The 27,569-nt window shown below is 43.8% G+C and overlaps 1 protein-coding gene and 1 long non-coding RNA gene across 3 annotated transcripts in view; one reads left to right on the forward strand and one right to left on the reverse strand.

Annotated features, from left to right (window-relative positions):
- On the forward strand, positions 1 to 26,173 carry EMC10 (ER membrane protein complex subunit 10). Of its 2 annotated transcripts, XM_040434049.1 has the most exons (8): positions 1 to 165; positions 5,243 to 5,309; positions 7,029 to 7,141; positions 7,250 to 7,348; positions 13,031 to 13,212; positions 13,317 to 13,410; positions 13,852 to 13,944; positions 25,865 to 26,173. In XM_040434049.1, exons 1-7 carry the CDS (start codon positions 58 to 60, stop codon positions 13,933 to 13,935), a joined length of 747 nt encoding a protein of 248 aa, XP_040289983.1. In that variant the 5' UTR covers positions 1 to 57; the 3' UTR covers positions 13,936 to 13,944; positions 25,865 to 26,173. The 2 variants fall into 2 exon arrangements, with proteins under 2 accessions (XP_040289983.1, XP_040289977.1); XM_040434043.1 differs by lacking the exon at positions 13,852 to 13,944 and having other exon boundaries at positions 2 to 165.
- Positions 25,298 to 27,569, reverse strand: part of LOC121002611 — an 18,002-nt gene continuing 15,730 nt past the window's right edge. The window contains exon 3 of the long non-coding RNA XR_005779300.1: positions 25,298 to 25,497. This is a non-coding gene — a long non-coding RNA (uncharacterized LOC121002611). The remainder of the gene's footprint in view (positions 25,498 to 27,569) is intronic.

Below are 27,569 nucleotides of genomic sequence, written 5' to 3' on the forward strand. Positions count from 1 at the left end.
TCCTTGCCGGATATAGTATTGCCATTACCCTGTGGTAATAACGCGGAGAAGAGGGCAATGAGCAGCTTCTGGTTGTCCGGGGGGCCGCGCGCCTGCGGTCTTGTATTTGTTCTAGTCTGCTTTATGTTACCCGCTGGGATTCGCTGCAATGTCTGCAGGTTGAAGGTGAGGAGCTGCCAGTCATATATGTAATGCATAATGGGGTATACTGGTTTTCTACTCAATAATTACAAGTTCAGCAATTTTCTGATATACGCTGCTTAAAATGTAAGATACATGCTTGCTGTCATTGACTGGAAACATTCTTGCTTACATCCAGAGGTCCTGCTTTGTGATAATAGGTTACCAGTCAGAGCTCACAGGAGAGCGCCTACTGACATCATGCATGTCAGCCCTACAGATGGCGACCAAAATGGTCGCCAATGCGCCTTAAAATTTTCAGATGGTAACAAGACTTTTTAGCCTTGTTGCTATTTTTGTTGGGGCTGCCGTGCTGTAGCTGAATATTGTTCAGCCGCCGATCACCAATGCTACAGGCCTGAGGTCTATTTAGTAATGAAAACCAAGCGCAGACGGCTGTGATGACATCATCACGCCCTCCTGTGCTGGGACGCACAGCAGTGAGGTGTGCGCGTTTGCGTCGCACCATCCTGGGCCGTACCAGCAGCTAGTGAGTGCCAGCGAAAGGACACAGGTGAGTATAAGATTTTAGCGGGCACTGGGGGGGACGTTACTGACCGTGAGGGGGGCACTGGGGGGGACGTTACTGACCGTGAGGGGGGCACTAGAGGACAGTATGGGTGGAAATTACCACTGTGGAGCATATTTCTACTGTGGGAGAAAATTACTACGTGTGGGCAGTGAGGTGGGGAATTAATCTAAGGTTTTATTATTATTACTGGGGGCACTCTAGGTGGCATTTATAATTGCTGTAGACCCTATAGGGACATTATTTCTAGTTGGGTCACTTTTTTTCAGCAGTATAGTACCTGGGGCATTGGGGAGCACCATGTATTGGGAGTGGCAGCAGGATGACACTGGGGACACCAGGATGGGGAGGTTGATGGAAAATTTGTCTGTAACAAACTCTGCAGAGACAAGATGCGGCTGCAAGACTTTGTCATGGCGGTCTGGGTCAAACTGAGGAGAAGAGGAAAGAGAGGGTCTACATGACAGGAGGTGTCACTGAATGTAACAGATATGTGGTGCCCTATTCTGCTATATGTAGAGCTGTCTCACTACTGTGATCTGTCTCTCATCTTCTCCAAGTCTTTTTTCTTTTAATTATATATAATTTTCAATTTGGCTCCTACATTTTTCAGTTTAGGAGCCAACTGCTCCTGTTTATTTTTTTTCTTAGTCTGGAGCACAGAGTGCAGAGATGAATAGCGCAGGAGCACTGCATCCTCTTCAAACAGCTGATCACATGGGGTCCCAGGTGTCGGACCCCCGCCCATCTGATATTGATGACCTATCTTGAGGATAGGCCATCAATATGGGGAAAGCAGAAAACCCCTTTAAGGGTATGTGGCTTCTCCCTTGGCCAGATCTCTCCCCCGATGAGGTGACGGATCTCCCATGCACAGCAGCCAACAACCACCTTGCATGATCTATGGTTCCAAGTAGAAAGAGCTTGGAATAACAAACCACAGGAGGAAATCCAGTATCTGAATGACGTCACCATGCTGCAGTGGCAGCAGCCTGTATCACAGCAAGGAGAGATGTCATCCAGTATTAAAGGAGTTGTCCGGACTTTTATTATTGATGACCTATCCTTGGTATTGTGCACGTGCCATCTCCCTTCTCAATTCCTGCTCACCGCTGCTTTGCCATAGACATGCGCACTGCACTGCCCACGCCGTCTCCTCATACAGCTGATCGACAGGGGTGCCGGTAGTCGGACCCCCGCCGATCTGATATTAATTGCCTATCCTGAGGATAGGTCATCAATAGTAAAAGCCTGGACAACCCCTTTAATGTGACCAGAGGTCGCACTACATTTTTTCCAGAAGAGAAAAAGTACTCCTCTGACCATTTTTGAGGAGTATTTTTAGCTGAGGAGGACTACGAAAATTGCAGTTATTCATATAAATAATACGCAGGCCTATATAACATTAAGAGGTTGCTATTTCTGCAAGGAAACCATTACCAGTCTCCTCTATAATGTCTTCCATGCAGAATTAGCAAATTTTGACCTTTTTAAATTTCTTTAAGCACCAAATCTGTCACTTGGGGATCGGAGCAGTAGACTGTGCAAAACTCAATGCAATAAGAGTTGAACAGGGAGGTCTGGTGGCAGTGGCAGGGAGCAGTAGTGGTCTAGTGGCAGGGAGCAGTAGTGGTCTAGTGGCTGGGGTCTGGGATGAATGTACAGGAGGCAGATATAGGACAGTCTTATACACAATATATCGGACTGTAGCACAGTATCATGTACCCTATAGTCTTCTCTGGGATCTCTGGAAAGTGTGCTCCATATGGGAAAATAGACCTCTGGTCCAGGGTACTTACATAGAGAAACTAATAGCCAAGAGGCTAAAGAAAACCCTGCTTCTTACGTTACATCAGAACTTTCATTTGATTCCTCTGATACCTAAACACCAAAAGCAAAAAAAGAATTTTAAAAAACCTGCTGTTTCTCTAGATGACCTTATGTTAATAGTAGTGTTAATAGAGTCTCAAAGGCTTATAAAAGTAGGGTACCTGCTTTTATAGACCCTTGAGACTCTTAACACTACTAGCAACATAAGGTCATCTAGAGAAACAGCAGGTTTTTTAAAATTCTTTTTTTCCTTTTGGTGTTTAGGTATCAGAGGAATCAAATGAAAGTTCTGATTTAAAGGGGTTCTGCACTTTCATTTAACTTATGATCTACCCTCTGGATAGATCATCAGCTTCTGATCGGCGGGGGTCCAAAACCCGGGACCCCTGCCGATCAGCTGTTTGAGAAGGCAGCGGCGCTCCAGCAGCGCCTCGGCCTTCTCACTGTTTACTGCCGGGCCGCCGGCCCACTGTCACTACTAGTATCAACTAGCGTGGGCGCGGCTAAGCTCTGTTCACTTGAATGGACGTGACGTCAGTGGGCCGTCGGCCTGGCAGTAAACGGTGAGAAGGCCGCGGCGCCGCTGCCTTCTCAACCAGCTGATCGGCGGGGGTCCCGGGTGTCGTACCCCCGCCGATCAGAAGCTGATGATCTATCCAGAGGATAGATCATCAGTTAAATGAAAGTGCAGAACCCCTTTAACATAATAAGCAGGGTTTTCTTTAGCCTCTTGGCTATTCGTTTTCCATTGATAAACCTCCAGATGGAGCTCCCAGCAGCAGATAGAAGCCTGCAGAGCACTTCTGGTGTGACATCACCTGGGCACAAGGCTGACACTTCTCTCGTTGTCTTTGCTCCACAGAGGCTCCATTCCCGCCATGCTTTCCCTTCATCAGCAGCCGGCAATGGCGCGGAATGGCTTCTGCTGTGTGTTCAGCGCGCTGGAGAAGGGGGGTGTGAGAGGATCAGCCAATGGCACGGCAGCCTGTGGATACTGACAAATCAGCAGCCTCCTCTCTAATAACAAAGCTCTGTACTGTGAGGAGCTTTGTGATTGGATGTCTGTGCTGCCCGTGCCGTTCACAGCACTCTTGAATGGCAGTGAAATCGTGCGTATTCATACACATCAGACTTTTTTTATGGAGTAAAACTGCCTGTACAGGCGTCTATGACGCTTGTACAGGCATTATTGCGACCTCTGAATGTGACCTCGCCACAGAACCCAAAATAATGATTGCACCACTATACGAGCCGTGCGCTCCTGCTCTGAACAGGAATCCAGCCCGGCACACCACGGACCGCTCTCGGCCGTGTGCATTCGGCCTTAGTCTCAGCTTAATACCATTTAAAGGGGTATTCCGGTTAGGGCTGCAACGAATACTCAACTAAATCGAGTAATTCGACACCAAAAAATCTGTGATGCAAATTTTTCGCATCGTGGATTCGTTTGTGTTACGTGACCACAGAGCGGGAGTGAAGCGCTTGCTATTACTCCCGCTCCGTGTTCTCCCGCTGGCCCGCAATACTCACCTTTCCAGCAGGGGGTCTCCGGACACTCCACAGCACGTCCATGGTCCCGTGCTGCACTGATATACGCACGCTGTAACCTGATGCGCTGTGTGACGCGGAACTTGGGCGTGTCGGCGGCGCCCCTGCTGGTAAGGTAAGTTGGTGCGACTAAGGCCAGGCGCCCAGAGTGCACAGCGTCATAGCACCCAATGATGCTGTGTACTCCGGGTGTCATGAGGAGCAGGGGGGGGAGCTGATGGCACTGGGGTGGAACTGATGCACGTGGGCTGATCGCACAGGGGGAACGAAGGTTGTTGGAGACTGGTGGTAGGGGGTCTGATGAGTTTTTATAAAGGAAAACTGTATCAGTTCATTTTTTCTTATTAGATTAATCGTAAAAAATAATTGTTTACTGCAGCCCTAATTCCGGTTGGTTAAGGTTATCCCCTGTCCACAGGATAGGTGACAACTTTTAGATGAGTGGAGATCCTACCAATCACGAGAATTGGGCCCCATACCCCCTGCAGCCCTCTGAAATGAATGGAGCTGCCGGTCGGGCATGCACATGTCCTCTCTATTAATTTCTATAGGAATTCTGGAGTTAGCAGAGTACATCGCTTGGCTATCTCCAGAACTTCCATAGAAATGAATGGAGCGGCCACGCACATGTGCGTCCGGCCGCTCCATTCGTTTCAGGGGGCTACAAGGTTTATGGGACCCCTGTTCTCTTGTTCAGAAGGACCCCTACTGATCTAAATGTGGATGGGGGATAACTTCAAACAACCAGACTACCCCTTTAAGTTTTCTAGGTGTTTACATTTTCCAGAGCAGCAGATGCGTGATGCTCTTTATCCTGTCATGGTATTTTTTTTTCTTCTTGTCTTTGGTTAAGGGCTCGTTCACATGAACGTATTTTGCGTTCCGTATACGGACCGTTTTCTGCGTTCTGTATACGGAACCATTCATTTCAATGGGTCCGCAAAAGATGTGGACAGCACTCTGTGTGCTGTCCGCATCCGTTGCTCCGTTCCGTGGCCCCACAAAAAAATTAAGTCCTGTCCTATTCTTGGCCGTTTTGCGGACGAGAATAGGCATTTCTGTAATAGGCCTCCTATTCCGTTCCGCAAATTGCGCAAAAAAGGGCACGGTCGTGTGAACGAGCCCTAATGGTGATGTTTGATTTTCTTTTTTCAGACAGGAGATGGCCGTGATTCAGAAAGTTGTGGAGCAAACCTTGATTTGGAGCATTCATTTGAACTTGGTAAATGAACTTTGGATGTTTCTTATCGAACGTCTTCGCCCTTCTAACAATGTCATTTAGTCTTCTTCATAAGGCATAAGAAGGACAGTGCGATCACGTGTCTGGACAGCACAATGGGACTGGGTTTGCGGTGAAGGTTGGAGCTCCCCCTGAGTACAGCGCCATTTTAGGCTGTGGTCACATAAGCTTGTTACTGTGAATTGCCACAGTTTTTTGTGTTTTTAATGTAAATCATTTTTAACATATTTCACCAGTGAAAACCACACAGCCAATAACTGCATTGGAAAACCATGTTAGGACGCATGCTGTAATTGACCGCATGGTACACTACCACTTCTGAACCCTGCCTTAAAGGAGTACTCTAGGATTTTAATATCGGTGGCCTGTCCTCAGCATAGTGAACCAATATCAGATTGGTGGGGATCCCGCAGGAGCTACTCTGAAAAAGCTGATGCTGCGGGATATTAGACCTAGCCTGAGGCTGGGCCATCAATCTAACAATCATTGACAACCCCTTTAAGGTGGGATTAAAGAGCACAGAGTGCACCAGAGTAGGTTACATATATAATATTGGGTAAGGCTCTGTTCACATCTTCATTATGTTTAAAAATGGAAACCACAACCCAGTGCCAGATTCATCACGACAGACCCAATGGCCGCATTGACCTGTAATGGGGTTCGTGATGGTTTCCATCGTTTTGACAAGGATATCTCTGTTCTTCCTGTCAATTATGAATGAGCCTCTGAAGCAGATGTGAACAGAGCCAACGTTAATACATCCCATCACTTATCCTGTACTGCTCCTGAGTAACGCTCTGTATTGTACTTCAGAGCTGCATTCACTGTATTTTATTGGAAACTGTCAACATGCCCCTAACAGTGTAAAGTCCTTATTACCAGGCAGGCTGGCATTTGCCCGTGTAAGATTGCAGATCTGTGGGCATTACCTGCATTTAGATACTGCAATTATCTTAAAGGGCCCTTTACACAGGCCAAGAATCCCAAAGATTCATAGAAACGCTTGTTAGTGATGATCTGGTGGTATAAAAGGCTCGTTCATTGGGTAACTGAATCTTTTGTGTGGACACAAATATTATCGTTTACAGACAGCAGATAGTGATTTACACAGTAAAATCTGCTGCCAGCAGTATAGGGAAGAGCCATGGCTTTAGCGATCACTCCTCCCCGTACCGTGGAGGAGATCGCTGCATGTAAATGTAGTGGTCTCCTTCACTGACTAGCAGGAGCTTGCCCAGAATGGACGCTTCTCTCCTGACAATCTGCTGCTCTGTCGTCCTATGTAAAGGGACCTTTAGATTTTGGGATGAACAATCTGTACTCTGATCGTTTGTCCTGTTTACATGGGGGATGTATGGCTGAGCAGATAAACTGGTAGAATCCACGGCAAATTTACTTGGGGCATTGATCGGGATGAACGGGAAAGGACCCTTAGCTCAGTTTGTGTAATACAGATGGACGCTTACTGTAAAAAAAATAATAATAATATTCTAATTCCTTGCCATGTGGTCACTGGAGCGGCTGCTGTGTGCAGTTTCTTATTGTATGTGAATGGGCACATACTAAAGTCTCATCATGGCCCATTGTCTACAACTTGGTTTGTAGGGAAGCCAAGACGGGTTTAATCAGAGTGCTCACTGTTTGCCGTTTTCTAATATACTCCTGGATAATTCTGGAAATACTTTTCTTGCTATAAAACAGACAACAGCATCACCTTTAAGAAGAGAGGGTCGTTGATTTGGGGCCCCGCTGCAGACCAGAGCATTTCTATTTTACAGAAGCAGCTGACAGAAGATGAGCGGAACAAGCTAAGAGTAAGTCATGACGGCAAACATACATATCACGGGAGATTGGTGGCATCCAGAGGGACGGCTCTGCTTGAAAACCCTGCAGTAAGATTTATTTTCTTTTATCCCTGGCAGGATATTGCAAACCTAAACGGACTTTACAGAATCCGAATTCCTCGTAAAATGGGACTTACTGAAGAATCCCACGAGTACGTCACCTCATTTGTCCGAGCGGTATGTACAGATCAGTCTTTGCGCCCTCCATTATGGAGAGGAAGATTTTGGGGGATTGTGCAGGGTATCCATAGCTTTACATACCAGGGCTCCAGGTGGCGAGAAAAATGTCTGCCATCGGGGCTGAAAAATGGCACTTGGATCTAAAATGTTTAGACTTTTTATATATAAATTTTTTTTTTTTTTTAAATAGATTTTTCAGGATTAGGCTACATTTACACGACCGTATGTGTTTTGCAGTCCGCAAATTGTGGATCCACAAAAAAATAGATGTCTGTATGGCTTTTTTTTTTTTTTTTTTTTGCATCTTCCTGTTGCTCAGATCAAAACATTTAGCAACGGGGGGAGCAGCCAATACCAGGCTGCGACTAGGACGAGCCACCCTAGCATTGCGGGTGACGCAGCCGTGTGAGAATCCAGAGCGACGCAGGAGTGGGGTATACGCGCATTAGGGGGATTGCATAGGGGTTAATCAGTTTGAGTGTTACCGTATTTTTCGCCCTATAAGACGCACCGGCCCATAAGACGCACCTAAGTTTTAGAGCAAGACAATAAGAAAAAAATATATATTTTTCATTACACCTAAGGTCACCCCACCAATCAGACCCCCAGTGTTAATCAGACCTCAGCTGAAAGCCCCAATTAGACCCCAATAAGACCTAATATCATTCCTACATGCCTCATAGCAGCCCCCAGCCATATATGTAATCAGCAGCCCCCAGCCATTGTTCAGCAGCCCCAGCCTCAGATCACAAAATAAATAAACCACTTACCTCTCCTGCTCCTGGATGCCACCGCTCCTCTCCTCCAGCGCGATCCTCTTCCTCCTGCTGTCGGCTGTACTGTGAACTGGCGCGCACAGTATGAGGTCACAGAGCGCCCTCACGCTGTGCGCAGCCACTGCACAGCCGACGACCAGGAAGCGGTGAGTACAGAGCCTTCACCGCTTCCTTGTCCTCCAGTACTAATGATCGCTTTCATAATGGAATAGAAACTGAAGAATAACACAAGATCTCCTAGCAACCATCAGGGAAAAACACATTGCATCTACATGCCTTCTGGATAGGAAACTCACTCTAGTAAGAGTCCTTAAAGGCTATGTACACTTTTTTTTTTTTTATTGCATTGCACGCATTTTCAGCTGAAAATCATTATTATTTTTTTTTCAATTAGTCTTTATTAAAAAAATATTGAGCTCCTTTCTCTGTACAACCTTGAGATTCTGTAGTAGTATTTTTAGTGTTCCCCCTTAGGCAGCTCAGCTGACAGCTCATTGTCAATGATCTCTGACCTTATTATAACTCTCATTATAGCTCAGTTCTTATCTTACTGATAAGGTCTCATGCCCACGGCCGTGTGACGGCCGGGCCCATGCTGTGGACCGCAAATTGTGATCCTCAATGCACGGGCACAACTGTGGGGCAGCCGCGTGCGGATCGCGGACACATTCACTTGAATGGGGTCCGCGATCCGCACCGACGGTCCGTACCGCAAAAAAGTTGTGCATGCAGAAGCACGGCCAGAAATGCCACGGAAGCACTACGGAACGAAGGCACGGATTCTTCCGTATCTCCGTGATTGCAGACCCATTGAAGTGAATTGGGTGTGCACCGCGATGTGTGGTGCACATGGCCGATGCCCGTCTATTGCAGGCCCCTGTGTGAGCCCTGAGAGTGTGGCTTAAATAAGTGTTTATGACCTCTTAGTAATTTACAGATGAGGTTTATTAGATGGCACAAAATTAAAAGTGAAAGTACAATTCACACACTTAGACAAACAGTTAAATGGGTTGGCCACTTTCCGATTACTGTTGAGCAATGTGTTGGGATATGGGATTTACTAATATAGTCTTTGTTTATATTCTGCACAGTTTTCTATATTTCTTAACCACTTCACATCCGCCCATAGGATATAAACGTCCTATAGGTGGATGTTTATCTCTGAATTGACGTTCTGGAACGTCCATTCAGAGATGGCAGCTGCACGCTGTCAGTGACAGCAGGGCAACCGAGAGAGAAGGCAGGGACAGTTCCCAGGTGTCCCTGCCTTCTAAACCGCTGCATACACAGCGCTCAGCGAGCGCTGTGTATACAGATCAGGAAGCGCTATGCATGTGACCGCCGGGGATCGGGAGAGTGCAGGAGCTGTTGGGTCTTCTACAGACTTTGATCAGCCCTGCACTGAGGCTGTACAGCGTTGTTGGGGGCTGTATTTCCCCTGCAACTGGGGCTACTATGTCAGCCCCAGTTACAGGAGAAATCAATGGTGAGAAAAAAAAAATTGAAGTTAAATGTCCCCCAGTGGTCTTGTATGACCTTATGGGGGATGCAAAGTGTAAATAAAACAGTGTTTAAAGAAAAAAAATAAGAAAAGGTTTCCCATGTAAAAAAAAAAAAAAAGTCCTAAATAGAAAAAAATTAAATAGACATATTTGGTATTTCCGCGTCCATAACGACCGGCTCTATAAATATATCACATGATCCACCCAGTCCGATAAACACACCATAAAAAACTGTGTCAAAAAAAGCCATTTGTCACCTCCTTTGTGCAACTCCGAGTGATCAAAAAGGCGTATGTCCCACAAAATGGTACCAATAAAACCGTTGCCTCATCCCGGAAAAAATGAGCCCCTATAAAGAAAATCGCTTTAAAAAAAATAAATAAATAAATTTATCTATCTCAGAACATGGAGACATTAAAACATCACTTTTTTGTTTCAAAAATGCTATTATGTTAAAGTGAAATAAATAAAAAAAAGTATACATATAGGTATCGCTGCGTCCGTAACAACCTGCTCTATAAAAATATTGCATGACCTAACCCCTCAGGTTAACACCATAAAAAAAAAATGCCAAAATATATATTTTTATTGTCACCTAACATCACAAAGTGCAACACCAAGCGATCAAAAAGGCGTATGCCCTCCCTAAATAGTAGCAACCAAACAGTCGCCTTATCCTGCAAAAAATGAGACCCCTACCTAAGGCAATCGGTCAAAAAATTTAAAAGCTGTGGCTCTCAGACTATGGAGACACTAATGCCTCTTGCACACAAACTTTTTTATTTTTTTATTTCAATGGATCCGCAAAAAAAAAAACGGAAGGTACTCTGTATGCCTTCCGTTTCCGTTGTTCCGTTAAAAGATAGAATATGTCCTATTTTTGTCCGCATAACGGACAAGGATAGTAGTGGCCAGCTGTTCCGTTCCGCAAAAAACAGAATGCACATGGACGTCATTCATAAAATACTGAAAAAGCCATACGGTCGTGTGCAAGAGGCCTAAAACATCATTTTATTATTTTTTTATTTTGTTTCAAAAATGCTATTGTGTAAATCCTAAATAATAAAATAAATAAAAAGTATACATATTAGGTATTGCCACGTCCGTAACGATTTGCTCTATAAAAATTTCACATGACATAACCCCTCAGGTGAATGCTGTAAAAATAAATAAATAAAAATTGTGCTAAAACAACCAATTTTTGGGTCACCTTGCCCCATAAAGTGAAATAATGAATGATCAAAATATTGTACCAATAAAAACATCAATTCTTCCTGCAAAGAACGAGCCTCTGCACCAGACGTTTAGCAGAAAAATAAAAAATATGGCATTCAGAAAATGGAGACACAAACCTAATTTTTTTTAATTTATTTTTTTAAATGCTTTATGTGAAACTAGACAGAAAGTAGATATATTTGATATTGCATCCATAACTACTTGGTCTATAAAAATAGCACATGATCTACCCTGTCAGATGAATGTTGTAAAAAAATAAAAACAGTGCCAAAACAGCAATTTTTTGGTTACCTTGCCTCACAAAAAATGTAATAGAGCAATTAAAAATCATATGTACCCCAAAATAGTACCAATAAAACTGGCACCTTATCCCCTAGTTTCCAAAATGGGGTAATTTTTTGGGAGTTTCTATTGTAAGGATGCATCAGGGGGGCTTCAAATATGGGACATGGCATCTAAAAACCAGTTCAGGTAAATCTGCCTTCCAAAAACCATACGGCGCTCCTTTTTCTTCTGCGCCCTGCTGTGTGCCCTTGCATCAGTTTACGACCACATGTGGGATGTTTCTGTAAACCTCAGAATCAGAGTAATAAATATTGAGTTTTGTTTGGCTGTTAACCCTCGATGTTAACGAAAAAAAGTATCAAAATGGAAAATATGCCAAAAAAGTGAAATTTAGAAATGTCTATTTTCCTTTAATTCTTGTGAAACGCCTAAAGGGTTAAAATCAGTTTTGAGTAACTTGAGGGGTGGGGTCATATATGAGGGGTTTCCACTATGTAAGTCCCTACAAAGTGACTTCAGACCTGAACTGGTCCTTTAAAATTTTTAAGAAAATTTCCAAAACCCACTTTTTAAGAAATGCTTATAAAATTCTAAGCCTTCTAACGTCCTAAAAAAAAAAAAAAACCTTTCCAAAATGGAATGTTAAGTAATAAATATTTGAGGTATCGCTTTGTTTTAAAAGCAGAGAAATAGAAATTTTGAAAATTGTGAATTTTTCAAAATTTTTGGTAAATTTTTGATTATTTTATAAATAAAGGTGAAATATATCGACTCAAATTTACCACTGTCATGAAGTACAATGTGTCACGAGAAAACAATCTCGGAATTGCCTGGATAAGTAAAAGGGTTCCAAAGTTATTACCACACAAAGTGACACATGTCAGATTTGCTAAATTGGGCTCTGTCATGAAGGGGGAAATGACCCGGATGTGAAGTGGTTAAGGTATGCCCCCTTGTTTGCTAAGTCTTTTGTGCTACTCTCACAGAGATCCTCCATTCAAACACTGCACCTGCCATCTGCACTTGCACTGTTCAGGAGTTAAGTGCAGGTGCAATGTGTTTAATTGGAGGAGACTGTGAGTTGCTTGGTCACATGACCCTCCATTAGCAGCCATTTTATGGACAGGCCCTTCCTGTGGACAGCACAAAACACTTGTCAAACAGGGGTGCATACCTTATAAAATATAGAAAAAGAACAAATACTCTATTAGTAAGTATCATATAATCATTATATAAACACATTTGTCAAGTGCCCAACCCCTTTAACCCTTTGTGACAGAATGGCTCAATATTTTTAATAAAGACCAATTGAAAAAATGATTTTTAGCCCGAAATTGTCCCCGAAGGTGTGTATTGTCTTTTAACCCCTTCATGACCGGGCGATACTCTGTGTTAGTTTTTTTTAACTCCCAGCCTTCCCAAAGCCATAACCGTGTGAGGGCTTATTTTTGCAGGACAAGTTGTACCTTTTTAATGCCACTATTTATGGTTGCATACAATGTAGTAGGGAGAGGGAAAAAAATTCCAAATGGGGTGGGATTATACAACAAAATAAAAAACCAACTGAATTCCGCTGCAGTTTTATGGGTTTTGTTTTTTACAGCGTTTCCTATGTGGTACAACTAACCTGTTATTTTTATTCTCTGGGTCAGTTTGATATACCACATATGTATAGTTTTAGTACTGAAATTGATCCCACCTAGATGGATGAAATGGCTTGGGCTACATGCACACGACCGTTTGTGTTTAGCGGTCTGCAAATTGTGGATCCGCAAAAAAACGGATGACATCTGTATGCCATCCGTTTGTTTTATTTTTTTATTACACCTATACTTACTTTTCTTTTTCTAGTGGATTTTCTTGTCTTTTTTTCCCCCCAGTGTTCAATTGTTGAGTCTCATCTCTCAGATCAAATCACCGTTCATACAGATATATCAGGGAATATAGTAGGAGTGTCCATAGTAACCCTCCCTGGATCCTGCAGTGGGGTAGAGGTGGAAGACGTAGATCTGGAGCAATTTAACACCACAGTCTCTGTTCAGCAGCCGATTCCTGCAGCAGTGTGAGTCCAGAACCTGCAGCCTGTGTGTGTGTTTTTTTATTTTTTTTTTTTATTTTTTTTTATTAAGCTGTATTTGCTCAGATCTGACTTTTTCGCTTTCTTAGGCCTGAGACAGCAGCTTTCATTGAACGTTTGGAGATGGAGCAAGCACAAAAAGCCAAGAATCCCCAAGAACAGAAGTCCTTTTTTGCTAAATATGTAAGTCTCTTTAGGAATTTTGAAGGGTTCCTCACGTCACTGGGTTCTGTCATCAAGATGATCCCACTCCTACAATCAATTACAGGTGGTTCATTTTCAGAGACCCCTGGCAAATAGCTGTCTTCAGTAGTGTATGGTTTATTCACCAACTGTGCGACGTTTCGACTTCAGAGTCTTTCTCAAGCATATGCTTGACAGAGGCTCTGTGAGGTGTCACATGCTTACCATTCAATGGCCAGAAATGTAATCTGATCTGCTGGTGGTTATCAGGGTGTCATCAGCAGGGGACCCTCCACCATGATGTCCATGTGCCCTGATGGGGCATTTGAAGCCCTTTAATATTCTACTACTTACAGTAATGTGACAATGAGACAGCCTCCTTCAGACTTCCTGTGTTCAGGATGTTTTGTGACTGCCTGTCTTGTCTCTCCCTCCTCACAGTGGCATTTAATACTAGGAGGGGCACTGTTGCTAATGTTAACCAATTCGGCGAAAGTACCAAGGGAGCCAGGACAGCAGGCCTGAGGAACTGAAGTAATACACTTGGCGTCAACTTTATCCCTTCTGTAATGCTCCTCTACCTCCTCTATGCACTTTCTTCTCTGAGCTCTGAGACCAAATTAATAAGTTAGTAATAAACAAATAGGGATGCTCTAACTTTGTGTTTGCCCTGGGAAAATGTGGTAAAACTCCATACCTACAAGAAAGCTTTAAATGGGCTTATCCAGGATTTTTTGTAATTTCCACCACCACCACCACGTGGTACCTGTGAAGAGATCTATACTTTTGTGCTCCCCTCTGTTCCCATACTGTCTTCACTGGACTTCCAATCCTTGTCTGTCAGCCTCTGCATGGATGTGGTGACATGTGCAGCTGCAGCAAATGACTGGCCTCAGCGGCAACTTGTCCCCTAGCAGCAGGCCAGGTGCCCATTGGGGACACGTCACTGCTGAGGCCAGTCTGCAGTGGTGCACGTGACCCCTTCTGCCTGGAAGTTGACAGGTGGGGACTGGAAGTATGTGCAGACAGCCACAGAAAAGTAGCGGTGGAGCGGTTAAGTCTAGATCTCTTCACAGGTATTGCTAGGTGGGAGGAAAAATAAAATAAAAAATCCTAGACAGCCCCTGTAAATTCATCTTATATACAAATCGGTGGGTTTACACTGCCTGACAGGCAGATTATCGGGGACGAGTTGTCCTACGAATGTTCGTTCCCGTCTAAAAGTGTGGCAGATCACCTGATGAACAAGTGAAAGGGTTGTTGATGCAGACGAGTAAATGATCAATTCTGGGCAGCAGATCGTCCTGTCTGAACAGCACTCTGCTGCTCAGAAACAATGCAGCCGTATGAGAACAAGCGATGGCAGTAGCCATTGCTCACCCTCATACTATGGAGGTGATCACCTCCACTGATCAAGCAGCCAGTTGATCAATGTGTAAATCCAGTATAAGGCTACATGCACACGACCGTGCCGTTTTTTACGGTCCGCAGACCGCGGATCCGCAAAAAACGGAAGCCGCCCCTGTGCCTTCCCCAATTTGCGGAACGGGCGGCCATTGATATAACTGCCTATTCTTGTCCATTTTGCGGACAAGAATAGGACATGTTATATATATATTTTTTTTTGCGGAACGGAGCAACGGATGCGGACAGCACACGGACAGCTAAAACGGCGGCTCGGATGCGGACCCAAGCAACAGCCATGTGCATGAGGCCTTAACCTGTGGCTCTATAGCTGCTGCAAAGCTCGATGTGCTGAGAGTTAAGGCCCCTTTACAGGGGTAGACAATTGATTTGACTGAGCGACGACAACACTTTAGATGCTCCAAGCATTGCGTAAAAATGTGGGAGTACAATCATGTAATAGATTGTCAGGCAAACCCCCAACGTGGGATCGCCTGTGCTGTAAGCGATACCTGCTTACACTTGTGGAATTCTAGACGACAAACAGGAATCGCAAGAACTACAAACTAAGGGCTCTTTCACACTTGCGTTGTCCGGATCCGTCGTGTACTCCATTTGCCGGAATTACGTGCCGGATCCGGAAAAACGCAAGTGAACTGAAAGCATTTGAAGACGGATCCATCTTCAAAATGCGTTCAGTGTTACTATGGCACCCAGGACGCTATTAAAGTCCTGGTTGCCATAGTAGTAGTGGGGAGCGGGGGAGCGGTATACTTACAGTCCGTGTGGCTCCCGGGGCGCTCCAGAATGACGTCGGAGCGCCCCATGCGCATGGATGACGTGTCCATGCGATCACGTCATCCATGAGCGTGGGGCGCCCTGACGTCACTCTGGAGCGCCCGGGGAGCCGCACGGACGGTAAGTATACTGCTCCCCCTCTCCCCGCTACACTTTACCATGGCTGCCAGGACTTTAGCGTCCCGGCAGCCATGGTAACCATTCAGAAAAAGCTAAATGTCGGATCCGGCAATGCGCCGAAACGACGTTTAGCTTAAGGCCGGATCCGGATTAATGCCTTTCAATGGGCATTAATTCCGGATCCGGCCTTGCGGCAAGTGTTCTGGATTTTTTGCCGGAGCAAAAAGCGCAGCATGCTGCGGTATTTTCTCCGGCCAAAAAACGTTCCGTTACGGAACTGAAGACATCCTGATGCATCCTGAACGGATTTCTCTCCATTCAGAATGCATGGGGATAATCCTGATCAGGATTCTTCCGGCATAGAGCCCCGACGACGGAACTCTATGCCGGAACACAACAACGCAAGTGTGAAAGAGCCCTTAACGATTATCACGTACGATTGTTCAGTGCTTTTTAGACTACTCGTTAATTGATCACTTTTGTTTGATTTTAAACGATTATCTACTTGAGGACTGAAAAAAATAACAGACATTATGTGGAATTCAGTATAGTGTATATACAATGTATACGAATGGATGTCTTCTGATACATTCTTTAGTTACAGCAACATATAGAACTTCCTATCACTGTTGGCCATTAGATGGTGCTATAGAGATATTTGTGCTGAAAATGCTACATGGGGATAGTGAGAGAACATTTGATCTATGATTGCTGGCGAATATTGGGACATGCAGTGATTTCTTTGACTTAATGGGTCACTGAGTTTTGGTGAAACTTTTGATATGCCATAAAGATTGCTATAATGAGAAGTGCTTGCGTTTCACGCTGTCTCTCCGCTGCACGTGATGGGCTCAGTAGAAATCTATGGGCTGGTTTCGATACTGTCCTGAGAAGAGACGGCACAATATGAGTGCTTCTCTCTACGTTGTAGGGATTGGTCTCGGCACTCGCCCCCACCGATCAAAACTGTTGATGCTTCTCTATGAAGTTTTAAAGTTTTACCAAATCTCAGTGACCCTTTAAGAGGACTTAACACCTCTCCTGACATGTCCATGTTAGTAACTACTTCCATTCTCCATGCTATAGTAATTCTGGAGCATCTTTTCTTAAAACTGTATGCTCTGTTTAGTACTAGAAATGTATTAATGAGGCTGCAAATGGCTTTTCCCGATGCAGGTATGTGTCCCTGCAGAGCCTGACACTGTCCAGTCAGTGCTTGGTTATTTTTGGCAGTCCCATAGAAGTGAATGTAGCAGGGGTCATGTCTGCTGACTACCGATCCAGTAACATAGGGGACCTGCGTTCTCATCATTAGTAGGGGTCCCAGTGATCATACATTTATTATCTTTCCTGTAGATAGTAACAACTTAATGACCAGGCATGTTTGGGCCTTTTAAGGGGTTCTCCAGGAATTAAGAAAATAAAGTAACTGAAAACTTTTTTGCGTTTTCATTTTTCACTCCCCACCTTCCCATAGTCCTATCTTTTCTTTATTTTTACATTCACATGACCTTATGAGGGCTTATTTTTTGCGGGACAAGTTGTACTTTCTAATGGCACCATTTACGGTTGCAGACCATGTAGTAGGGAGCGGAGAAAAAAATGCAATTCTGATAAAGGGGTGTGTGTGTTACACTGTACACTATGCGGTAAACTTGACCTGCTATCTTCATTCTCCAGGTCAGTACGGTCTTAAAACTGAAAAACCATATTCTGACCCCTATAACTTTTTTGTAGCTATGTGTACGGGGCTGTGTGAGGGCTCATTTTTTGCGAGACGATCTGTTCATTTTAATGATACCAATTTTAAGTGTGTGCGACTTTGTGATCGCTTCTTATAAAAAAAATTATTGGGTATTTAAAGTGACAAAAAATGGCAAATTTACTGTTATTTTTTTTCCCCGCTACGCTATTTGCCATTAATATTGTTATATTTTAATAGTATGGGCATTTTTGCACACGGCGATGCCCATGATGTTTTTTTGTTTTTTATTGGTTAAGTATTTTTATTTTTAAGGAAAGGGGGGTGATTTGAACTTTTAGTTGTGGTGTTTGTTTGTTTTGTTTTTTTTAAGTTGCCTTGGGTGACAATTATTGGCAATCATTGGATTGCCCATAGTATTCAGTGATGGATAAATAGCCATCATTGAAAACTTTATTTGCACTATATCAATACAAGGCTGCCACCTAGTGGCCTGCATTGATATATACATCGAATTGACTCTGAAGCCTAATTGAGGCCTCGGTCAATTAGCGCAAGGTAACGGATTCCCCAATCTCAGCCGGGGAAAGCTGTTACCGGACCGGAACCGCGCGACTTCCGGTTTCCGGTCTGCGCAGATGCCATGGTCACATTTGACCACCGCATCTGAAAGGTAAGATGTATGCAATCAGCCTTATGGCTGATCGCATACATGTGCTGCGTGTCTCTGCTATTTATAATGGCAGAAACCCCGTGGCTAAGGCGCCCGCTGCACGTGCGAGCAGGCGCTATGTTTAGGGATTGGACCCATGGCGTACAGCTACGTCATGGGTCCTTAAAGGGTTAATATAAGTATATTCCCAAATACCTTTGATTTAGTTACAATGGCTCATTTTGTCTAGGGAGCAATCGTTAAGAGAAATTCAACTCTACAGAGATTCCGCTAAAGATTTTATCATCTGTAGTCTGGATCATAATCCCTGACAAGTAGAGCAGAGAGGAGGATGAGGCAGCTCTTTACCTCAGTGCTCCTTGTCCCGCTGTGTGATTAGGACAGGCTTTGTGTTTATTAATTGAACGGCAGCCATTTTATTTCTCCTAATTATTGCTCCCCAGACAAAACGAGCCATTCTAACAAATGAAAGGTATTTTGAGAATATATTTATAATAAAGTAATATTTAGGTATTTTCACTTTCTTAATTCCCGGAGAACCACTTTAATGACACATTAAATCTGTTCATCTTGCTCCTCTGCATTTTAGCAGCCATAATGCTTTATTTTTTTTATTGACTATATGAGGCCTTGTTTTAAAGAATGTGGGAGAAATTGTCATTTTTAAGGCATATATAAATTTTTTATTTTTTTTTTGCAGCTTGGATATAGTAAAAGCACCCTAACCTACGTTTATTTGTGCTTGGTAGCTCAGTCCCATAGACCTGAGCTGCAGTACCATATACAATCAATGGACAAGTAGGGCACTGTGGTTAGAAAGCAGGCTTGTTTTTTAGGTGTAGACATCTCCTGTAGCAAGCGTAGTCTGCTGCCCTTTGGCCTCGTGTCTATTTAATGACTGCCTCTGTCATTGTTTCTTTTGGATGTATTCCAAAAAATAACCTTTACTTCATAGAAACAATTAACTCTATTTTTGTCTGCTGCACGTAACTTGGTGTAATACCTGACCTGGAAACTTCACCGTGCAGTCATTCCTGCCCACACGTTCCTGCTCAGATGCTGGTGCAGTGTGGTAATACCAGAATACCTGCAATCAAATTTGAGTTTACAGAAGTTTATTATTTCTTACCCTAGGTCCCTCCTTTGTTGAGGGTAAGGGTAGAAAAGGGATAAAATCGAAGAGTAAGGACATTTCCTACATGGTACATAAGAATAGTGCATGAGAATTTGGAGAATCCCTCCAAAGCCTTAAAGGGGTTGTCAATGATTTTACTATTGATGACTTATCCCCAAGGTAGGCCATTAAAATCTGATCTGACACCCCAGGTTCTCACAGATCAGCTGTTTCAACTCTGCTCCAGCACTGGAACTACACAGCTACGTCTACTTTATAGTGGATGGAGCTGGTTACTGCAGAGCTGCTCCCACTGAAGTGAATGGGAACAGTGCTGCATTAAAGGGGTTATCCCATGACTAATGTACAAAATGAAAATCGGACATCATATAGTACATGACAACCTCTTTCTAACAAAGCTAGAACCAGCCCTGTACCTCAGATGGATCCTGAGATCTCCCCATTCATTGTTCTGCTAGATTTATATCAAGCTGGCGGCTCAAGGGGAGGGTCTTTTCTTCTGCAGATAAGGGGGGGGCGTGTCCATGGTCTCCCTATCGGCTCAGGAGGCAGATGAAGGATGACATGGAGCATGTGCGGCCTTCTCAGTGAGCGGCCTGTTTTTTTTTTTTGTTTTTTTTTTTACACCTTCTAGGTGGACCAAGCGATCAAGCAGCTGCAGCACTGATGTGCATTCTGACAGAAGCATTGCGCTGCTGTCAGATTACACAAAAGTCGGTGTATGCGGCGCTGCAGGACGAGATTTCTCCTCTGCAGTAAAAAAGATACGTTTGCCGAGGCTTATGAGCTGAGGGGCGGTGTTCATATGCTTTGGCAAACATTTTTTATAAATAAAAAAAAAATAAAAAAATCCCGGCAATGACTTATTCATCCACATCGATTGATGTGAATGGAGAAATCGGGTTTGCCAGGGCATATGAGCTAAGTGGGTTTGGATGTTGGGTGGAGCTCCTATGTCCTGGCAGACGCCTTTCCCCTCCTTTTTTTTGGCAGAGATTTTTTCATCCACATTGATCGATGCGAATGAAGAAATCTGTGCCGTTCATTTTTTCTTTCAGCCCAGAGGCTGAACGGAAAAAAAAATAATCTCATTACCCGTATGCTCAATTTAAGGAGAATAGCAGAAACTCCTAATGCTGGCCATACATGTAATGATTGCGGAGACCCTCAAATGCCAGGGCAGTACAAACACCCCACAAATGACCCCATTTTGGAAAGAAGACACCCCAAGGTATTCGCTGAGGGGCATATTGAGTCCATGAAAGATTGAAATTTTTGTCCCAAGTTAGCGGAAAGGGAGACTTTGTGAGAAAAAAACAAAACAAAATCAATTTCCGCTAACTTGTGCCAAAAAAAAAAAATCTTCTATGAACTCGCCATGCCCCTCATGGAATACCTTGGGGTGTCTTCTTTCCAAAATGGGGTCACATGTGGGGTATTTATACTGCCCTGGGGTATTTATACTGCCCTGGCATTTTAGGGGCCCTAAAGCGTGAGAAGAAGTCTGGAATCCAAATGTCTAAAAATGCCCTCCTAAAAGGAATTTGGGCCCCTTTGCGCACCTAGGCTGCAAAAAAGTGTCACATGTGGTATCGCAGTACTCAGGAGAAGTTGGGCAATGTGTTTTGGGGTGTCTTTTTACATATACCCATGCTGGGTGAGATAAATATATCTGTCAAATGACAACTTTGTATAAAAAAAATGGGAAAAGTTGTCTTTTAGAGAGATTTCTCTCACCCAGCATGGGTACATGTAAAAAGACACCCCAAAACACATTGCCCAACTTCTCCTGAGTACGGCGATACCACATGTATGACACTTTTTGCAGCCTAGGTGGGCAAAGGGGCCCAAATTCCAAAGAGCACCTTTTAGGATTTCACAGGGCATTTTTTACACATTTTGATTTCAAACTACTTCTCACGCATTAGGGCCCCTAAAATGCCAGGGCAGTATAACTAACTACCCCACAAGTGACCCCATTTTGGAAAGAAGACACCCCAAGGTATTTCGTGATGGGCATAGTGAGTTCATGGAAGTTTTTTTTATTTTTTGTCACAAGTTAGTTGAATATGAGAATTTGTAAGAAAAAAATAAAATAAATAAAATACATTTTCCGCTAACTTGTGCCAAAAAAATAAAAATTCTAGGAACTCTCCATGCCCCTCACGGAATACCTTGGGGTGTCGTCTTTCCAAAATGGGGTCACTTGTGGGGTATTTATACTATCCTGGCATTCTAGCACCTCAAGAAACATGACAGGTGCTCAGAAAGTCAGAGCTGCTTCAAAATGCGGAAATTCACATTTTTGTACCATAGATTGTAAACGCTATAACTTTTGTTCAAACCAATAAATATACACTTATTGCATTTTTTTTTTTTTATCAAAGACATGTAGAACAATAAATTTAGAGAAAAAATTATATAGAAATGTAGTTTTAATTGAAAAATTTTACAACCGAAAGTGAAAAATGTATTTTCGGTAAATTTCGATTAATAACAAAAAATGTAAAAATGTCAGCAGCAATGAAATGCCACCAAATGAAAGCTCTATTAGTGAGCAGAAAAGGAGGTAAAATTCTTTTTAAGTTGCATGACCGAGCAATAAACAGTTAAAGTTGTGGAGTGTCTGGTCACTAGGAGGTATAAACCTGTGGTTAAAGAGGTTGTCCGGTCCCAAAATCAAAATTCTTTTGATGTGCTCCTAATGCCCCCAATACCTGTTTTTCATGTCTGAGCTTTCCTTCCCCCCTGGAAGACATCACATTATCCTGGCAGATCTGTTTACTTTCTTCCTTTCTTGTTTTGTTGAATATATAACTTTATTGATACACAAGCCTGGCTGCACTGCACAGTGAGGAGTCAGACTGGACACGCCCCCCACTGCTCTGTCTGCAGCAGCTACACCATCTATGACTCCTGTGTCTATCTACATCCAGACATGAATCTACTTCTCACTTAGTGTCTAAATCCCATCACTGACCGTCCACAGGCTCTTCCCTTACCATCTCCAGAGTGTAATAAACAGCTGGAACCAACAAGCACATCCAAACACATCTGTATCTAATCCTAACATCTATGTGTGCTTGATACTTCCTGCTGAAGTGTGTATCTAATCCCATTTTGCATGATACAGCCTGCTGAGCTGTGTATCTAAATCCTTATGCACACTACTGTATCCATTTTGCTGTCTGAGACGCAGATCCGCTAAATAAGGATACTGTCTGTGTGCGACCTGCATTTTTTATTTTATTTTTTTGCCGTCCTATTAATTTTCTATGGATTTCAGGTCTGCATTATAAGGACCAGAACTCACATACGGATGTGGAAAATGCATGGACTTCATCAGTATGCTTTCCACATCTATCGTTTGCTGTACCGATATATGGAACATGTCTTATTCTGGTCCTCATAATACAGATCTAAAACCCATAGAACTCAATGGCTCTGGAAACCAAATGCACATCTCACACAGGCAGTATCCTTATTTAGCAGATCGGCTACTTGGAGAAAGCAGAACCGATATGGTCCTGTGCATGAGGCCTAATTTTTTTATTTTTTTTGGTCCTGACTGCTGAAGTGTTTATCTTGGGCCATCATGTGTGATACACGTGAGATAAGACCATGATCAGGCTGGGAAACGCGGTCCGCGTGTCACCACATCTCCCAGGCCGACCGCACTCTCCTGACCGAACTGACGATATGACAGTAATGTATGATACAGCCAGTCTCTTATCTGGTTAGGGGAGCCGAGGTTGGCCTGGAAATTGTGGCTGACACATGGACTGAGACATGGATTCCTGGGCCGATCACAGTAGTTTGCATGATCCCTATCACTCATACTGAGCTGCCATAACGGTGACATTTAGTGCCCCCCAATGTGCCAGTCAGTGCCCCCAGTAAGATCCACAACATAGTGAGCAGCCATTGTGGATGATCGTATGCTGTCACTCCTGCACAGCGCTTACATCGCGCTGTGCAGGAGTCAGTACAGGCTTCACATACAATCCTGTATACTCCAGAGAGCAGCCGGCAATCATGCGCACTAGCTTTCAGCATAGTGCGCTTGCGTTGTGAGTGCGGCCGGCCGGAGCTTTCTTGAGCAGGAGGCGGTGGCGTCATTCATGATGATCTGTCTCCTGCTCAAGAAAGGAAGAGAAGAAGACTGAGACTCACCGGAAGACCATAAAGCCGACAGGAGCAGTCACGTGACAGGGTGGTGGATCTTGGAACGGGCTGCGCTGTGGAAGAGAAGTACCAGACCAACATTCTTCCCTCCACAGGTAAGTATTATGCCCCAATTTTAGGTTTAGCCCGGAGAACCACTTTTAAGCTGCTCCATTCACTATACAGATTTTGCTTTGTAGCCAACTTCCAGCACAGGAGCTACCCCGAAATAGTTGGGTTGGGTACCGGAGGCCCACCAATCAGATATTGATGGCTATCCTAAGGATAGGCCATCAATGGTAAAAATCTGGTACAACCGCTCTAAAGGAAATTGCTTAACTGCTTACAGGAAAGGTGCCCCTAAAAATGAGGCAATTACACCAATACACCATAGTGTTATGGGCTTCGCTGCAGTTAATTACTGGAATGTGAAGAACGTTGATTCACTTGAAGACTGAGATCCCAATTCCTGACATGCCTGTGAATCCAGTCTAACGCAGGTATGACGGTAGCTCATCTAGGTACCTGGTTACCGATCTCGGGGGATTTCCATACCTGCTTACCATATCGGCATTTGTCATAAGTAGATATAAGTATTTTCTAGACAGGTGAAACTCGAAAAATGAGATTATTGTGCAAAGTTCATTTATTTCAGTAATGCAACTTAAAAGGTGAAGCTAACATATGAGAGAGACTCATTACATGCAAAGCGAGATATTTCAAGCCTTTATTTGTTATAATTTGGCTGATTATGGCTTACAGCTTATGAAACCCCAAAGTCACAATCTCGGGTATTGTACCCTTTGTTCAGTGGATATGGATTAATTAGCAGACTAGAGTGCAACACTTTGAGCCTAGAATATTGAACCTTTTCACAATATTCTAATTTTAAGTTGCATTACTGAAATAAATGGACTTTTGCACAATATTCGAGTGTTTTTCGGGTTTCGCCTGTATGATTCAGAAATCAAATGTATTGTGCACTCATGCGGACCACTATCCAGCGCCTCAGATCTCAGAGGTCTCATTTGTATCCTTAATGCTTCATTGTGTTATCTCACGACCATTGCTTTTCTAGAAATATGCATGTCTTCAGCCCCCAAATCTGTTGCCTGTGTGGCTGCTGCAAATCTTTGGTGGTGCTGGGATCTCCACATTTCTCTTTCCATGTGCACCGTGGTAGTTTAGCAGAATGGTGATGGTGTTTTCTAGTCAGCAGACGTACAGGTCGCTGTTCTTGGCATGGTAAGAAGATGACTGGCTGGGATGGCTGCATTACTGGTTAGGACTGAGCCTTGAGACCAGATACGGGTTACTATTAAGTTGTGGTGATCGGTGGGCATCCCAGCAGTTGGATCTCCACTGATGAACTGTTAATGCCATATGGTAGGATATAGTTTTATTAATGCTTGTAATAAACCCTGGTGCCCCCTCCTGCAGAGCAGCCTTTTTTTTAGTCTTTAGCATCATGTCTTCCCTGGTGACCTAATGTTGTAGCCAGGGAAGCAGACTTTGTGGCTCTGTATGTGCCTAGCAGCCATGGTTCCTACTCATCACATGCAGAACAGCAGTCCTGTGGCTGATAGTTTCTATATTATTGGTGGATCCTGCAAATTTTCACATGATTTGCTGCTGACAATTTAAGGTGTGTCGGGGTAAGTAACCTCCATTGCTTCATGTGCCGGAGATTGCTCTATTCACTTCTATGGCAGTTCCGAGAATAGTTGAGCAAGTATGCATGCTGGGAGTTGTAGTTTCACAACAGAAGGAGGTTGCTGGACAGCTTGACAGTGCTTCAGTGTCTCTTAGGGCTCATGCACACTAACGTATTTTCTTTCCGTGTCCGTTCGTGTTGTTTTTTTTTGCGGACCGTATGCGTTACCTCTCACTTCAATGGGTCCGCAAAAAACAGAAGTTACTCCGTGTGCATTCTGTTTCCGTATGTCTGTATTTCCGTTCTACAAAAAAAAATAGAACATGTCTTATTATTGTCCGCATTACAGACAAAGCTAGTACTGTTCTTTTAAGGGCCTGCTGTTCCGTTCCGCAAAATACGGAATGCACACGGACGACATCCGTATTTTTTGCGGACTGCAAAAAACATACGGTCGTGTGCATGAGCCCTTAGACAGAGAAACACAGGGTGGATTCTAACCTGTCCGATACAGTGCTCTCCTGGGAGATGCAGGTTGTGTGTGTGCTTGGTTGGCTGACGTGTGTGTGTGTGTGTGTGTGTGTGTGTGTGTGTATATATATATATATATATATATATATATATATATATATATAGGTAGCTTTAGAGGGGAGGGCAATAGACAAATTCCATAGCAACCAATCAGGGCCACATATTTTTCTTGTCTTCTGATTTCTTAAGCAAGGACGTTTGCTTGTCTCTTTCCTTCTGCCCAATATGGGGATGATTGTGTGAGGCTAACACTTGTCCGCTTTGTTTTTGCAGTGGATGTACATAATCCCTGTTGTTCTGTTTTTGATGATGTCTGGCGCATCAGACGCTGGTAACCAAGGAGGAAACGGCGGAGGCGGTGGTGGAAGGTGATCAGATGGATGGAGCGCGGATATTGTCTCGAGCTGAACATAGAATACGAACTGCCGCACAACACTAGTTGCCTACTGCTGGACCATGTAATCTGATGCACTGCCCAAGATCAGAAGGGTGTTTTTTTTTTTTTGTTCCCCCCCCCCCCCCCCTCAAATTGTCAATGTATCATGTATCAGAGAACCAATACAACCTAATTTATTAACTATTTCTGGACTTTAAAATGCACCAATAATTTGGAACATAAAGGGGGGAAGCCTCTTACTGTACACTTGCTTTGGTTAGCATACCGACCATTTCAGACGTGCATTAATCATGTATGAAAGCTGGAACACCTCGTCACAATTGCCCTCCACCGTACTGCTGCCAGCCACAGTGCTGCTTCCACTGACAAATGAGGCTAAGTCTCTTGTTTGGAGTATTTTTGGGTCAGTTCACATGGCTGATTTTAAAATACACGTGTAAAAAATCTGCGCTGAATCCAAGCAGATTTTTCTGCTCCCAAATTAGGAGTGTTTTTCTGTTTCCCATTAATTACAAAGGGAAAATCAGTGCTGATTCTGCCCCAAGATGGGGCATGCTGCTTCTTTATTACACAGTGCTTTTTTTTTTTACACTTGTAAAAAAGAAGCAACTACGGACTCCCATTGAAATGAACGAGAGGCAGTTTACAGGCGTATTACTCGGCCCAAAACCGTGTTAACCACTTGCCGTCACGGTAACGCCGATAGGCGTCCGGACGGCAGCTCTCTCAGGTCTCAGTGACGCCTATCGGCGTCCTCTCGTGAGACCTGAGATTTCCTGTGAACGCGCGTTCACAGGATTGTGCAGAAGAAAAGTTTAACTACAGCCTGCCAGCGCTGATCATTGGCTGGCAGGCTGTAGATTTTTAAAATAACCAATCAAATGGGTATATCAGACGCTATTTTGTAAATGGCGTCTGATATGCCTGCTACCTGCTCCTCTGGTGGTCCCTTTTGCTTGGATTGACCTCCAGAGAACACAGGCAGCTCTGTAAGTAGCACCAAACGCCCCACACACACACACACACATTACACCCCCCCCCCTGCCACTTATTAACCCCTGATCATCCCCCTGTCATTGATCACCCCTCACGGAGTACCTTGGGGTGTCTTCTTTCTAAAATGGGGTCACTTGTGGGGTATTTATACTGCCCTGGCATTTTAGGGGCCCTAAAGCGTGAGAAGTAGTTTGGAATCCAAATGCGTAAAAATGCCCTGGGAAATCCTAAAAGTACTCATTGGAATTTGGGCCCCTTTGCGCACCTAGGCTGCAAAAAAGTGTCACACATGTGGTATCACCGTACTCAGGAGAAGTAGGGCAATGTGTTTTGGGGTGTATTTTTACATATACCCATACTGTGTGTGAGAAATATCTCTGTAAATGACAACTTTTAAAAAAAAATTATACAAAGTTCTCAATTTACAGAGATTTCTCTCACCCAGCATGGGTATATGTAAAAATACACCCCAAAACACATTGCCCTACTTCTCCTGAGTACGACGATACCGCAAGTGTGACACTTTTTTGCATCCTAGGTGCGTAAAGAGACCGAAAGTCCAACAAGTACTTTTTAGGCTTTACA

Source organism: Bufo bufo, chromosome 1, assembly GCF_905171765.1.
Source record: "Bufo bufo chromosome 1, aBufBuf1.1, whole genome shotgun sequence".
In the NCBI taxonomy this organism is placed as follows: Eukaryota; Metazoa; Chordata; class Amphibia; order Anura; family Bufonidae; genus Bufo; species Bufo bufo.